General features: G+C 36.4%; 1 protein-coding gene across 2 annotated transcripts in view; it reads right to left on the reverse strand.

Annotated features, from left to right (window-relative positions):
• The window catches only part of PCNX4 (pecanex 4), a 36,368-nt gene that overhangs the window by 7,766 nt on the left and 13,925 nt on the right, over positions 1-14,677 (reverse strand). For both annotated transcript variants that reach the window (XM_028093182.2, XM_028093106.2), the window contains exons 7-10: positions 9,764-10,124; positions 7,099-7,202; positions 1,941-2,977; positions 1,364-1,550 (exon numbers count right to left, since the gene is read on the reverse strand). In XM_028093182.2, coding sequence (XP_027948983.1) covers positions 1,364-1,550; positions 1,941-2,977; positions 7,099-7,202; positions 9,764-10,124 — 1,689 coding nt within the window. The remainder of the gene's footprint in view (positions 1-1,363; positions 1,551-1,940; positions 2,978-7,098; positions 7,203-9,763; positions 10,125-14,677) is intronic.

Genomic DNA, 14,677 nt, shown 5'->3' on the forward strand with positions numbered 1-14,677 from the left:
TACTGTTTCTTTCCCTGGTTCTATTTACATATTCAGCCTACAGTTTAGTTTATGTCTCTAACAAATTTACCAGTAGCCCCTTAATTACTCTTTACCACAAGCTCCGTTGTTTTTGAGAGCATCTTAGGTGTCTATGTATTCACACTGTTGCAAGTAAAATAATTTCCTTTGGGAGACATTTAGAGTTCTCCCTCTGTTTTTAATGGTCTGCTTCCCCCCACTGGGCAAAATGTCTTAGCCAGAGCTCCGTATCTGGGGGTGAGACAATGGCATGCTTCTCTCCGAGAGACACCTCTGCTTTAGGAGGTAGAAGGGGAGCAATAACCACAGGTCTTCTTGGCTTGCCTCTCCCAGTGTGGAACCTCCATCTTCCAAGGAGGTAAGGGTGGCCAGGGCCCCATTATTCTCAGTGGCACCAAGTCCAGAGTAAAGCCTCTATCCAAAGAGATGGGTTGGCCAGAAAGGAATCCTCACCTCTTAACGACACATACCCAGAACCCAGCCTCAGAACAGGTAGCTGGAGGTAAGATAAGAAATGTGAAGCCCTGACTCTCCCAGGAAAACAGTCTTCCAACTAGGAGCTGAAGTGAGAGGAGACCCTTCTTGTTTAGATCAATCTGAGGAGTTTCTATCTTGTTGAGTTGGGAAGGAATAGTCTCTCACTATTCTTCCTGGGTTTTAGTTGAAACTTTTGAATAAATGTTTCTTCATTTGCATATGCCCTTAGGACCATTTCCAAGTCTTTAAATGGTTGTTTTTTAAAACCGACTTTCATTATTTTTGATGGGGAGCACATCTATGGAGCTGCAATGCCAGATATGAAACCTACAATGAGCATGTAACATTGAATCACATTGTGCACACCTGATGACAGTTTAAATGTAATGAGAACAGCTACTAATTTCTTTAAAAAAAAAAGTTATTCCCTATTTGGAGTCTCTGAATTTTCACAGGTCAGATTTGCTTCAGATAAAACACTGATATCAGCAAAAGGAATACTTTGACACTTATAATTTTTCTTCTAGGAGTCAAATCCAAAGTGATAATTCATGACTCAAATTTGGCATAGGAATATAATCCATTCAGTCAAAGATGTTATAGAAAATTAAGTTTACTTGGTTACCTTATAGGTCAGTTACTGCACAATGGCTACACATTTTTAATTAGCGCATATTAGGTTTGCAAAAGTAAATAATCAGTTATTCTAGGATTGTACTCTGTTGGCCATAAAGTCACAAAATGCCTTAATGATATGATTAATATATCCATACCCAGAATGTTCTATCACTTACACTTAGTTCAAATACTTTAGTTCTTTAAGGTCAATATATGAAAATGTTTAAAAACACATTTTTAACCTTACCATATTAGGGTCATATCCCAGAGAAAACAAGTATGGTTTTTCTTGTAAAATTGCTTCCTTCCACTTTTCATCAGATACCAAACCAATGTACCAGTCAGTTTCATATTCTTCAAGGCAGTTAATCAGCTCTTTAAAGTCTTCTATTGGACCTAAGCTTGCTTTATCAATCATTAGTTTCAGAGTATACCTTGAAAATGAAGAAACAAAGAACTTTAGAATTTTTAATAAAATTTATAAGATCAACTTTATAGATGAAGTTTGTTCAACCGATATTTTTAAGACATTGCACTAAAATCATACATATTCCAGATAAAAAGATCAGGGAGAAATGATGGAGTGAAGTGAAAGTGAAGAAATCCAATAAGCCATATGAAAAAATAGGTTCTCCACATAAACAAAAAGGAAGTAGAAATTAAAATGTACTCCTGATATAATCACAGTACATACTAAGCATTTTTTTTTCATTTTTAGGAAAGTGATTATTTTCTAAAGTTAGAAATGAAGACGTATCTCCTAGGTTAAAAAAAATCAATATTTTTCTGTCAGTCATAGTTTATGTATAATCAAAATGAATTACCTGAAAGCTTTCAGTGCTAGCTGGAACAGTTCTGGCTTTTCTGTGAGCCAATCCAAGGCAAGAGACCAAGGCAAAACACCACTGTAAACTCTCAATATATGACCAGGACTGGGAACCATATTGTCTACTCCAAATAAACTAAAATAACAAGTCATTACTGCATGAACATAGAAGTCTTTTAAAACTTTGTCCTTTGCAATTTCTTCCAGTACATTTGAAGCATTTTGTTCTGAATGTAAACATTCCAACTGCCTTAAAACAAATTGGTACCACTCTTCTGGAAATAATGAGCTCATCTCCCTCATTTTGGAATTAGGCAAACAGTTAGATGTCCACTCTTCAGGTAAGCTTAACAAGTGAGAATGAGAACAACTGAATTCCATGAGAGGGATATATGCCACATCTTTTTGTTTTCCTTTGTCAACAACAGGGTATCCCAATATAACTGACTCGTAAAGACTGTTTTCAGGAACTGTGCCTATAGAATGATCACCAACCCCCTGTGATTCTACTGATCCTGGAATAGGCAAATTTATACCCGATACAACTTTTAATTGATTTTTTTCTTCTTTTCCTTTTCTGATAGTTGGCTCAACCCCAAAAACATTATCATCAGACCAATCATCCAAAATTTCTGAATTTAAACTATCTGTGTCTTCTGGGGATTGGGTTTGTGGTGAAGCATTCAAAGCAGGCAGGATTGTTAGAGATGCTTTCCCTTTATTTTCAGTTTTGTGAACAACCTCCTGCACGCTGGGCTTTCTGGAACAGTACTGGACGAGTATCCACACAAGTACTTTAATAAGGTCACCTTTAAATTCTTTTAAATTATCATGAGAATCAATTATGCCAGATAGAACATTCCTGGCATCAGAATAGAGTTTTACTGGCAAAACAGTACAGGGTGTCAAGACATTTCCAAAGTGTTCATTAATAGAACATATTCTTGAATATTCTTGTTCAAAGGCACTTTGAAAAACTTCATCAACTCTTTGAGCTTCAGCAGTATGACAGGATGTCTCTTGCAATTCTAACCCCTAAAGAAGAAATAAGAAGTACTTGAGCTTATGATCACTTATTACACAGAGAAAAGCAACTACTTTTGTATATGCCCATGGGTTGGATTCTCATAATGAAAATATGGAAAGTGCAAAAAAATTTCTTTAACTGAAGAGCTACACCTTTACTCAAACTTATTGGCACTTTAGCACATTTGGTGCTGCACACAGAGATGAAAAATTATGCTATCTTAAAAGAAATTATAGACATGCCACTAGAAATTGGCAAAACAATTGGCTATGACCATAATTTTGAAAGACTCTATGTATAGTGAAGGTTGAATCACACTTACAAAAAACTTTTAAGATTTTATTTATTTATTTGACAGAGACAGAGGGAGAGAAAGTGAGAGACCACAAGCAGGGAGGGTGGCAAAGGGAGAGGGAGAAGCAGGCTCCCCGCTTAGCAGGGAGCCTGATGCAAGGCCTGATCCCAGGACCCTGAGATCATGACCCCAGCTGAAGGCAGATACTTAACTGACTGAGCCACTCAGGTGCCCCCCAAAACTGTTTTAAATATAAAATTTTTTTGGAGGGTAAAGGCAAAATTGGAATTATATAGCATACACAGTAGTTTTGTATCCTACTTTATATGACAGCATTATTCTAATGTATGGATATGCCATAATTTATTCAATCATTTTCCTGTTCCAGTTTTTTAATTATAATAACATTATCATCATACAGATTTATGTATTTATGTGTTTGGTTACTGTCTGTCTCCTCCAACTATAATGTAAATCCCATAAAGCAGCTCTCTTTTGGTTGCTACTATGTCTGCAGTGCCTAAACCAGTACTTGACACAGTACTGGTATGCAACAAATATATGCTGATAGAATGAATACCATGAATGTGTTTATTTTTTAAAGATTTATCCATTTATTTGAGGGGGGCAGGGGTAGGAGAGGGAGAGAGTCCCAAGCAGACTCTGTGCCCAGTGCGGAGCCCAATGTGCAGCTCAATCCCATGACCCTGAGATCATGACCCAAGATGAAACCAAGAGTCTGGGGCGCCTGGGTGGCTCAGCTGGTTAAGCGACTGCCTTCGGCTTGGGTCATGATCCTGGAGTCCCGGGATCGAGTCCCACATCGGGCTTCCTGCTCAGCGGGGAGTCTGCTTCTCCCTCTGACCCTCTTCCCTCTCGTGCTTTCTATCTCTCATTCTCTCTCTGAAATAAATAAAATCTTTAAAAAAAAAAAAAGAAAGAAACCAAGAGTCTGATACGCTACTGACTGCATCACCCAGGCACCCCTGAATGTGTTTTTATGTGAATTTTAAACACATTTTTATTACTTCTTTATGAGGAATCACTTGAAGAGGATGTATCCGATCACTGTTTACTATTATTATTGCTCTCATTGTTTACTTATTTATACATTTTTACAAAATTACCAGTGTCTTTAATAAAACACAATGCTGTCAGGTTGTATTAGGATCCAGAGAAAGAACATGGAATGTGAACATCAGAAGCCATTTTTAAATCATGGCTTTCTTTACCAGGTGTTTGCACACAATCTTGAGTAGATCACTTATCCTGAGATTCCTTTTCTCTTTCAAAGAAAACTAATCCTAGCACATAGGGTTGTGAAGATTTAAGTAATAAAAGTGCTTTGTTGGGGTGCCTGGGTGGCTCAGTCAGTTAAGTATCGGACTCTTGATTTTGACTCAGGTCATGATTCCAGGGTTGTGAGATCAAGCCCCACATCCAGCTCTGCACTGAGCATAGAGCCTGCTTCACATTCTCTCTCTACCTCTCCCTCTGCCCCTCCCCCCTCACAATCTCTCTCTAAACATAAATAAATAAATAAATGAATAATTTTTTAAAAAGTGCTTTGTAAACTTTAAAGCACATAACATATAAATGTTGGTAAGATGGTACTGCTAAGCCACCTTGTGTCCAAAAAAATGAAAAGAAAAAAGGACTGCCATCAAAAAGTGTATTCTTATACATATAATAGAGCACAAAAGATCAATAAAGGATCCACTTTATTAGGCATTATAAAACATACCATTTTAAAAATAGAGCCTAAATGAAGCAATGAAAATGCCCTCAATATTTTTTTAAACATTTTTTTTTATGCCCTCAATATTTTGTATGAGATTTTGCCTTCTCTCACTTATACAGGTTAGACTAGGTTCTCAAACTTTAGGTGAGTCAGAATCACTGGAGGGTAGTTAAAACCTAGGTTGCTGGGCCCTCCTCTAGTTTCTGATTCAGAAGGTCTGAGGTGGTACCCAAGATTGTCCATTTCTAATAAGCTCCAGGAGATGTTAATATTCCTAATCTGGAGAACTGAATTTTGAGAACCACTGGGCTAAAGAAAAAGCTTATTAGTCACCAGTAATTTTATCCCATCTGTGCTAAGACAAAAAAATTCATTCATTCACCACTATTCATTCAACAAATATTTATCAAGGGCCTATTATGTGCCAGACACTGTTCCAGGGGCTTGGGATATATCCCTTCAAACAGAGATCCCTGCCGTTGTGACAATTACATTATGGAGTAAAGGGACACAGACAATCAACAATGAAAATAAATAAATTATATAGTTTGTTAGAAGGTATAAGTGCTAGAAAAATAGAAAAAGTAAAGCAAGCCAAGGGGTTCTGGGAGTGCCAGAACGGGAGTGGGAATACAATTTTAAATAGGCTAGCAATAGCAGATCTCACTGAGGTGACATTTGAGCAAAGACTTGAAGGTGGTAAGGGAGTTAGCTGTGTGGTTATGTAGGAAGAGCATTCCAGGTAGAAAGAACAGCCAGTAGGCTGGAGCAGAGTGAGAGGATTCAAGTAGTAGATGAGGCCAAGAGGAAATAGAGAGCCTGACCATTTAGGGCCTTGGCTTTTACTCTGAATTAAAAAGAGATCCATTGTAGGGTTTTGAGTAGAGAAGTGACATGAAATGAGTAAGATACTAAAGATTACTCTAGTTGAGAACAGACTATAGGGAGGAACAGGTAGAAAGAAGCAGGGAGACCAATTAGGCGGTATTGCAATTACCCAGGGAAGAGATAAAGATAGCTAATAGTAGGGTGGTGAGGAGTGGTGGGATACAGGATATGGCTTAAAGACAGGGCCAACAGCATTTCTTGTTGGACTGCCTATGGGGTATGAAGGTCAACAGGAGGGAACTATCACGGCACTAAAGCCCAAATGTTTTGGGGCTGAGCAACCAGAAGGATGGAGTTGTCACCAAGGACTGCTAGGCTCTGGGGTAGTCTGATGTTAAGAGGTCAAGGAAAAAAGGAGCGCCTGGGTGGCTCAGTCGGTTAAGCATCTGCCTTGGGCTCAGGTCATGATCCCAGGGTCCTGGGACTGAGCCCCGATTCTAGCTCCCTGCTCAGCGGGGTGGCTGCTTCTCCTTCTCCCTCTCCCCCTTTTTCGTGCTCTCTAATAAATAAAATCTTAAAGAAAAAAAAGGAGGTCAAGGAAAAGAGAAGGACCCATGAAAGGAGACTGACAAGGACTAACCCATGAAACAAGCTAAAAGAAGGCACTGTGTCAAATGCTGCAGACAGGTCAAGCAAGACCAGGTCTGAGAACTGATCATTGGATTTAGCAATGTGATAGCCATTAGAGATGCTGACAAGAGTAGTTTTGGTACAGTAATAGGTAACAGGGTCAAAAACAGAGTAAGTTGAAGAGAAAATGAGAGAAATGAAATTTGAGATTTGATTATAAGCAATTCTATTAAGGCACCTTGCTTTAAAAAGAGGAGAAAGACATGGTGTAGCAGGTAGGGTAGTAAGGATCAGAAGAGGTTTTTTATTAAGTTGAAAATGCTTATGTGATATAGGAGAGAAAAAATATTACTGAGTCATACTTTTGAGATGTGCAACTAGATAAGGTTATAAAGAACAAGCCTGGACAGAAAGGGGGCAGGTACATTTTGTTACTATGCTCTATTATACAATCAACACTAGTCCACCTATCAATATGTGCATACTGAAATACACTTTAAAAATCCCTAGGTGTTTTCACAGGTAATTAATTGATACTCTTAAGTTGAGCTAGTAAGTGTATGATGTGTCTGTAACAGGTAAAATTGTACACGTGTGCTATGAAAATACTAGAGAGGTTTCAAATGTATATTGACCTTAATGTTAATACAGCAGTAAGTATAACCACATTCTAGAATCATTATCCATATTAAACGATCCTGAAAACGGCCCAAGTAATGAGACCCAGGTAAGAGGAGACCTAAAACAAATTAGAAAAAAAAAAAATTAAGTAATATTCAAGCTTGTTTTATTCTGCCATGTGAATCTTCAAAACTGATAAGACACTTGGAACTGATTCATAGCTCCTTTTATTCTCTATGTCAAGAATACAAACAATTGTTCATTGCGTACCGGGGGCATTAAATTAAGCTCTTTACAGGAATAGGAACAGTTAAAAGAGAAAATCTATAGGTAATACTACATAAAAATTCAAGGATATATTTTCCAGAGAAACAACAAATTAGAACCTTCTATATAAAATACTAAATACAGTAGGAAAAGTATAAAAGTACTAAATGTAAAAAATGTATAAAAGCCAACTTCAAGTTATTTATTTAAAGCATTTTGGACATTTTTTATAAACACGCAAAGTATTGTGTACTAAAAAATTCACATAAAATGCTACTACCACACTATACAAAAACTTTAAAAAATTAGTTTTCTCTCAACATTACATCTCTGAGATCTGCGCATGTTGGCTGCAAATAGCTCAAGTCACTCGTACCTACAGTTGAGAATTCACTGTATGAATATAGCTAAATTTGAATATTCATTTCTTATTAATAAACACATTCCATATATTGCCAATTTTTTTTCTGTTTTACATAATACTGCAGGGATTACCTTTGTGCAAGTCTGCTTATACAACATGCTGCACAGTAAAGAGTTAACATAGCAGAACTGACTGCTACCCTTTAGAAGTCCTGCTTGCAAAGTTGGTTGATGGCTGGCATCTGGGAACTTGCATTTCGGGAGAATTCTCACCACCCTTCCTGATAAAAGTTTCATTGTGTCTAAAGAGTTTGTACAAACAATACAGTTTATACTGTATTGTATAAACTGCTTTCCTTCTGGGAGACTGGTATCTTGGTACACGCTAGGCAGAGGGTGCCTACGTGACCATGCCCCAATAAAAGCCCTAGGCACTGAGTCTCAAATAAACTTCCCTGGTAGCCACCATATCACACATGTTGTGACAATGTGTGGCTGGGGAATTAAGCATGTTCTGTGTGATTCCATCGGGAGAGGACATCTGGAAGTTTGCACCGTTTTACCCCACGTAATTTTTCTCTTCATTGATTTTGTTCTGCATCCTTTCACTATAATAAATCGTAGCCATGAGTACAAATATATATTGAGCTCTGTAAGTCCTCTTAGTGAATCATCAAACCTGGATATGGGCTTGGGGGACCCCAAAACACATGTGCAAAAGTTTCTCTAGAATTAGAATCTAATTAGAATTATGGAATCTAAAACTGAATCCCTAGGCCATGGAATACATACACCTTTACTATAGACTATTAGTTTACTCTTCAAGGTGGTTATACGAATTTATATTCCGTTCCAGCTGGGTGTGAAAAGTTCCTGTTCCTCATACCTAGCCAATACTTGGTAATGTCAGACTTTTACATTTCTGCCAACCAGATGTGTGTGAAATGTTATCTCATTGTTTTTTTCCCCCCAGGGATACTTCATAACACACTTCTTGGCTGAGTGTAATTGATTTGATAATAAAGTATAATTTCTACCTCAGGTATTTATTACTTTAGATGTGAGTCAAACCTCACAGGTATTTTTACAAGTGACACAGTATTATATAATAAACATTAATTAGAACTGGATGAAAAGATTAAAAGTGTAGAATATTTTCTATGAGAAAGAAAAATGATTATTCATTAAAAAATTTGTACGACAAAGTTTTTCCTAAATTACCTCACATATTTAGATAACAGATAATTAGAAAAGTTCAATCCAAGTAAGCATATCATTAAAATTCTAATTTGAAATTGCTATTCTACCTGGAATCAGTTTGCCAAGATGTCACTGGGTATTTCTAAAACAAGTTTCAAGGGCTAACGCATATGGTAGGAGACAACACACTACTGTCATCAGCTTGGGCATTATTTAAAACCAACCTCGAGAAGTACAATATAGTTGAATTTGTAGTTAGCATCCAATGAAAGCATTAACTTATAAAATTAGTTCATCCTCATAAAAAAATTTTTTTCTTGCTGATACTTGCATAGTACTTCACTTTGGGAGGCTACTGATCACTGACCATAGCTTTTGTTATCTTGCCCTGTACTCTTGTCAGACTGCTTACATTGCTATATAGTAACTAATAAGATACGAACAAACTCCCTTAAGCCCTTCAATCTGATATTATATAAAGCTAGTTTTTACTGTTTATGGACCTAAGCCATTGCATCTACTTGTAGTGAACTCACTATAAATTCATGGAAATTTGGTGAGATAAGGTGTTTTCATGGTTCAGTGGTGGAACTATAACCTGATTTTATTCAAGAAAATCTTCTTTAAAAAATGTCAAATCACCTTAATGAAACTTCCCCTTACTATTTTTATGACTTTATTTACCTCAAAATAAGGAGCAAGAGAGATACTTCTATTTCATAGTCCTTCTGCCATCTATCAAAGTATTAGAATCTATATAATGGTTGGATCAAAAGACTTCTGCATATTCACTTTTTTGTATTTTAAATGTATTAGTGAGGATTTTTGAAGCACAACCCATTTACTTACCTAAACTCCCACCAGCCATTGCAGCCTGCAGTGCGGTGGTCAGACTTGGGACCATGTGGGCGTAGTACACTGTGTCTGCACACACGCAGGCTGTGGTGCCCACTGCACCTGGCCAAATCCGAACAGGTCGGGGAAAGCCCACCAAGAACAAAGGAAGGGAGAAGAGGGGGAGTAAGGGAGAGGAGAGCAGGGTAGAGAAAATGATGAAGACCAGCACGAATGGAGAGAAGACAATGTTGAGTATACATAAAGTGGTGGTTGACTTTCGACGTTTTTTCTCAGTCAATGATGCCAAAAGTATGGTCACAGCAAACTGCAGCTTAGAGATGAACTGAATCAGACGATCACGCATGATACCAACCTGTAGAGATGTAAAAATGATTTTTTTTATTCTGAAAGACTTCATGAATTTTCTTTTTTTTTTTTTTTAAGATTTATTTATTTGACAGAGAGAGGCACGGTGAGAGAGGAAACACAAGCAGGGGGAGTGGGAGAGGGAGAAGCAGGCTTCCCACGGAGCAGGAAGCCCGATGTGGGACTCGATCCCAGGACCCGGGGACCATGACCTGAGCTGAAGGCAGACACTTAACGACTGAGCCACCCAGGTGCCCCAAGACTTCATGAATTTTCAAGATCATATAAGGAAAACTGTATAATTTTATTATTGCTGCAATATTTTTGAGGAAATAGCCCTTATATGAGATTCTTTGTTATAGTTTTCTCCAACCTCACAAGTAATAAATGAGTCTACATTTTTAAAAGTCTGGGCTCTCTTAGAAAAAAAGTAATACCAAAGAGAACCAACAGAGTACTAGGATATCTTAAGGCTGACTAACTTTTGCATTATGTGCTTGTTAGGTCATGAGAACCAGAAGTGGTAAATAGTTAACTATCCTTAATTCATCCTTATTTTAGAAAGTATTTTATAGATTAAGAAACAGAGGTCATAAGACAAATCTTAATAGACTGAAATCATATAAGTATGTTCATACATATCATGTAAAGTATGTTCTTTAACCAAAACAGAATTAAATCAACAATAGAATAAAAAATAATAAAGGAATCTTGAAATTAAAAGACACATTGCTGGGGTGCCTGGCTGGCTCAGTTGGTAGAGCATCTTGGGGTTGTAAGTTTGAGCTCCATGTTAGGTGTAGAGATTACTTAAAAATAAAATCTTACCAAAAAAGAAATTAAAAAACACATTGCTAAATAACCAATGGGTCAAAGAAGACATCACACAAAAAAATGAGAAAACATTTTGAGATGAATGAAACAAAAACACAACATACCAAAACTTGTGATTCAGCTAAAACAGTGCTCAGAGGGCAATTTATAGCTAGCTTTAAATGCCTATATAGAAAAAAGATCTTAAATCAATAACCTAATCTTCCACCTTAGGAAATCAGAGAAACTAGAAAACAAAGCACAAACTGTACCTCAAATACGCAGAAGGAAGGAAATAATAAAGATTAGGGCAGAAATTAATAAAATAGAGAATACAAAAACAATAGAGAAAATCAATGAAACCAAAAGCTAGTTTTTTTGAGATCAATAAAATGGAGAAACCTTTAGCTACAATGACCAAGAATAAAACAGAGAAGACTCAAATTACTAAAGTCAGGAATGAAAGAGATAACTTTATACCACCAATCTTAACAGAAAAAAATTAGAAGGGTTATAAGAGAATAGTATGAACTGTATGCTGATAAATTTGATCACTTAGATGAAACCAACAAGTTCCTTGAAAAACATAAAGCAACTCAAGAATAGAAAAACTAAACAGACCTGTAAAAAGAAATTGAATTTGTAATTTAAAAGCTACTCACAGAGAAAAGCTGAGGCTCAGATGGCTTCCATATTACAAAATACTACATAACACAAAATATTTAAGGTACATACGAAATATGATCAAACATTTAAGAATAATTAATATGAAATTCCTCACTCATTTTATGAGGTCAGTGCTATTTTTATATCTAAACCAAAGACATGACAAGAAAAGAAAGCTACAGATACATATAAATATCAACCACACAAAAATACCAGCCAGTCAAATCTTGTAACATATAAGCAGGATTATACACCATGACCAAATGGGATTTAGTTCTAGAATGCAAGGTTGGCTTAACAACCTGAAATCAACGTATTATACCATGTTAACAGATTAAAGGACAAAAACCACATGACTATTTCAATAGACACAGAAAATACATCAGACAAAATCCAACACCCTTCATGATAAAAAGGCTAACCAGAAACATAAGGGAACTTCCTCAACCTGATAAAGAACATCTATAATAGGGACACCTGGGTGGCTCAGTCGGTTAAGCCTCTGCCTTTGGCTCAGGTCATGATCCCAGGGTCCTCGGATCGAGTCCCACATTGGGCTCCCTGCTCAGGGGGGAACATGCTTCTCCCTCTGCCTGCTGCTCCCCCAGCTTGTGCGCTCTCTCTCTGACAAATACATAAATAAAAAATCTTCTTAAAAAAAAAAAAGAACATCTTGGCTCTTTGAATGGATAAAGGAGATGTGGTATACATATACAATGGAATATTATGCAGCCATCAAAAGGAATGAAATCTTGCCATTTGCAACGATGTGGATGGAACTGGAGAGTGTTATGCTGAGTGAAATAAATCAATCAGAGAAAGACATGTATCATATGACCTCACTGATAGGAGGAATTCTTAATCTCAGGAAACAAACTGAGGGTTGCTGGAGTGGTGGGGGGTGGGAGGGATGGGGTGGCTGGGCGATAGACATTGGGGAGGGTATGTGCTATGGTGAGCACTGTGAATTGTGCAAGACTGTTGAATCACAGATCTGTACCTCTGAAACAAATAATATATGTTAAAAAAAAAAGAAGAAGAAGAAGATAGCAGGAGGGGAAGAATGAAGGGGGGGTAAATCGGAGGGGGAGATGAACCATGAGAGACAATGGACTCTGAAAAACAAACTGAGGGTTCTAAGGGGGGGAGGTGGGAGGATGGGTTAGCCTGGTGACGGGTATTAGGGAGGGCATGTTCTGCATGGAGCACTGGATGTTATATGCAAACAATGAATCATGGAACACTACCTCAAAAACTAATGATGTAATGTATGGTGATTAACATAACATAATAATAAAAAAATAAAGAGAGACAGCCTCATTAAAAAAGAAAAAAACATCTACAATAGCTGATATCATATCTAACGGTAAAAGACTGACATCAACTTAATGGAGAAAGACTGACTGCTTTCCTTTAAGATGTCCACTCTTCTATTCAGCATTATACTGGAGGTTCAGGCCAGGGCAAGTAGGTAAGAAAAAGAGAGGAAAGACATCTAGATTGAAAAGGAAGAAATAAAAATATCTCTACTATCTCTAATTTGCAGATGATGTGATCTTATACACAGAATGTCTTAAAAAAAATCTACTAACAATCACCAGAACTAATAGAAGTGAGGTTTTAGGACACAAGATTAATATTTTAAAAAATTAATTGTATTCTATACTCTAGCAATAAACAAGCCAAAAACTGAATTAAGAAAACAATTCCATTTATAATATCAAAAAGGATAATATACTTAGGAAAAATTTAATAAAAGCGTAAGACTTGTAACACTGAAAACTACAAAACATTATTGAAATAAAGATCTTAAAAAAATATAAAGACATGTCATACTGATGGATAGGAAGAATTAATATTTTTAAGATGGCAATACTCCCCAAATTGATCTACACATTTGAGGTAATCTCTATCAAAGTTTCAGATGCCTTCTTGCAAAAACTTAAAAGCCGAAACTAATATTTACATTGTAATATAGGGGCACTGAAAGAGTCAAAACAATCTTAAAAAAGAACAAAGTTGGAAGACTCATACTTCCCGATTTCAAAACCTACTACAAAGTATAGTAATAAAGATAGGATAGTACTGGCATAAGGACAGACATATAGATAAATGGAAAAGAACTGAGAGTCCAGAAATAAACTCTCACATCTGTCATTTGATTTTTGAGCAGGGTGCCAAGAAAAGTCATCAAGGGAAGGGTAGTTCTTTCAATAAATGGTGTTGGGACCACTGTATATCCATATATAAAAGAACGGATTTGGAACCCTACCTCATATCATATACAAAAATAAACTCAAAATAGATCATAGACCCAAATGTAGGAGTTACAGTTTTAACTGTAAAACTCTTAGAAGAAAACACAGTAAATCTTTATGATTTTGGAATAGACAGTGTTTATTAGACATGACCCCAACAATTCAAGCAGTGAAAGAAAAAAGAGATAAATTGAACTTCAGCAAAATTAAAAACTGTTTTTGCTTCAAAGGACATTATCAAGAAGGAGAAAGACAGCCTACAGAATGGGAGAAAATTTTTGTTTATCATATATGTGTCAAGGAACTTGTATCCAGAATATATAAAGAACTCTTAAACTCAACAATAAAAGGGCAAGCCACATAAAATGGACAAAGGATCTGAATAGATATTTCTCCAACAAACATACACAAATGGCCAATAAATTTATGAAAAGATGCATAATTAGCATTTAAGGAATGCAAATCAAAATTACAATGAGATAGCAGTTCACACCCACCAGAATGAGTATAATGAAAAAGTTAGATAATAACAAGTATTGGTATGGATGTAGAGAAATCCTCAGACATTGTTGGTGGGAATGTAAAATGGTACAATCACTTTGGAAAAATGTCTGGCAGTACCTTGAGGTGTTAACATAGACTTACTATGAACTGAAATTCCAGTCCTAGGTAGATATAGTTAAGAGAAATGAAAACATATGTCCAAAAAAACAAATGTCCAAAAACATGTACACAAATGTTCATAGCAGCATTATTCATAATAGTCAAAGAGTAAAAACAACCTAAAAACCCATCATCTGATAAATAAATCAACCAGAGAAAC

Source organism: Eumetopias jubatus, unplaced genomic scaffold, assembly GCF_037043125.1.
Source record: "Eumetopias jubatus isolate StellerSeaLion01/CBP00866 unplaced genomic scaffold, mEumJub1_p1.0 scaffold_7, whole genome shotgun sequence".
NCBI classification, from domain to species: domain Eukaryota; kingdom Metazoa; phylum Chordata; class Mammalia; order Carnivora; family Otariidae; genus Eumetopias; species Eumetopias jubatus.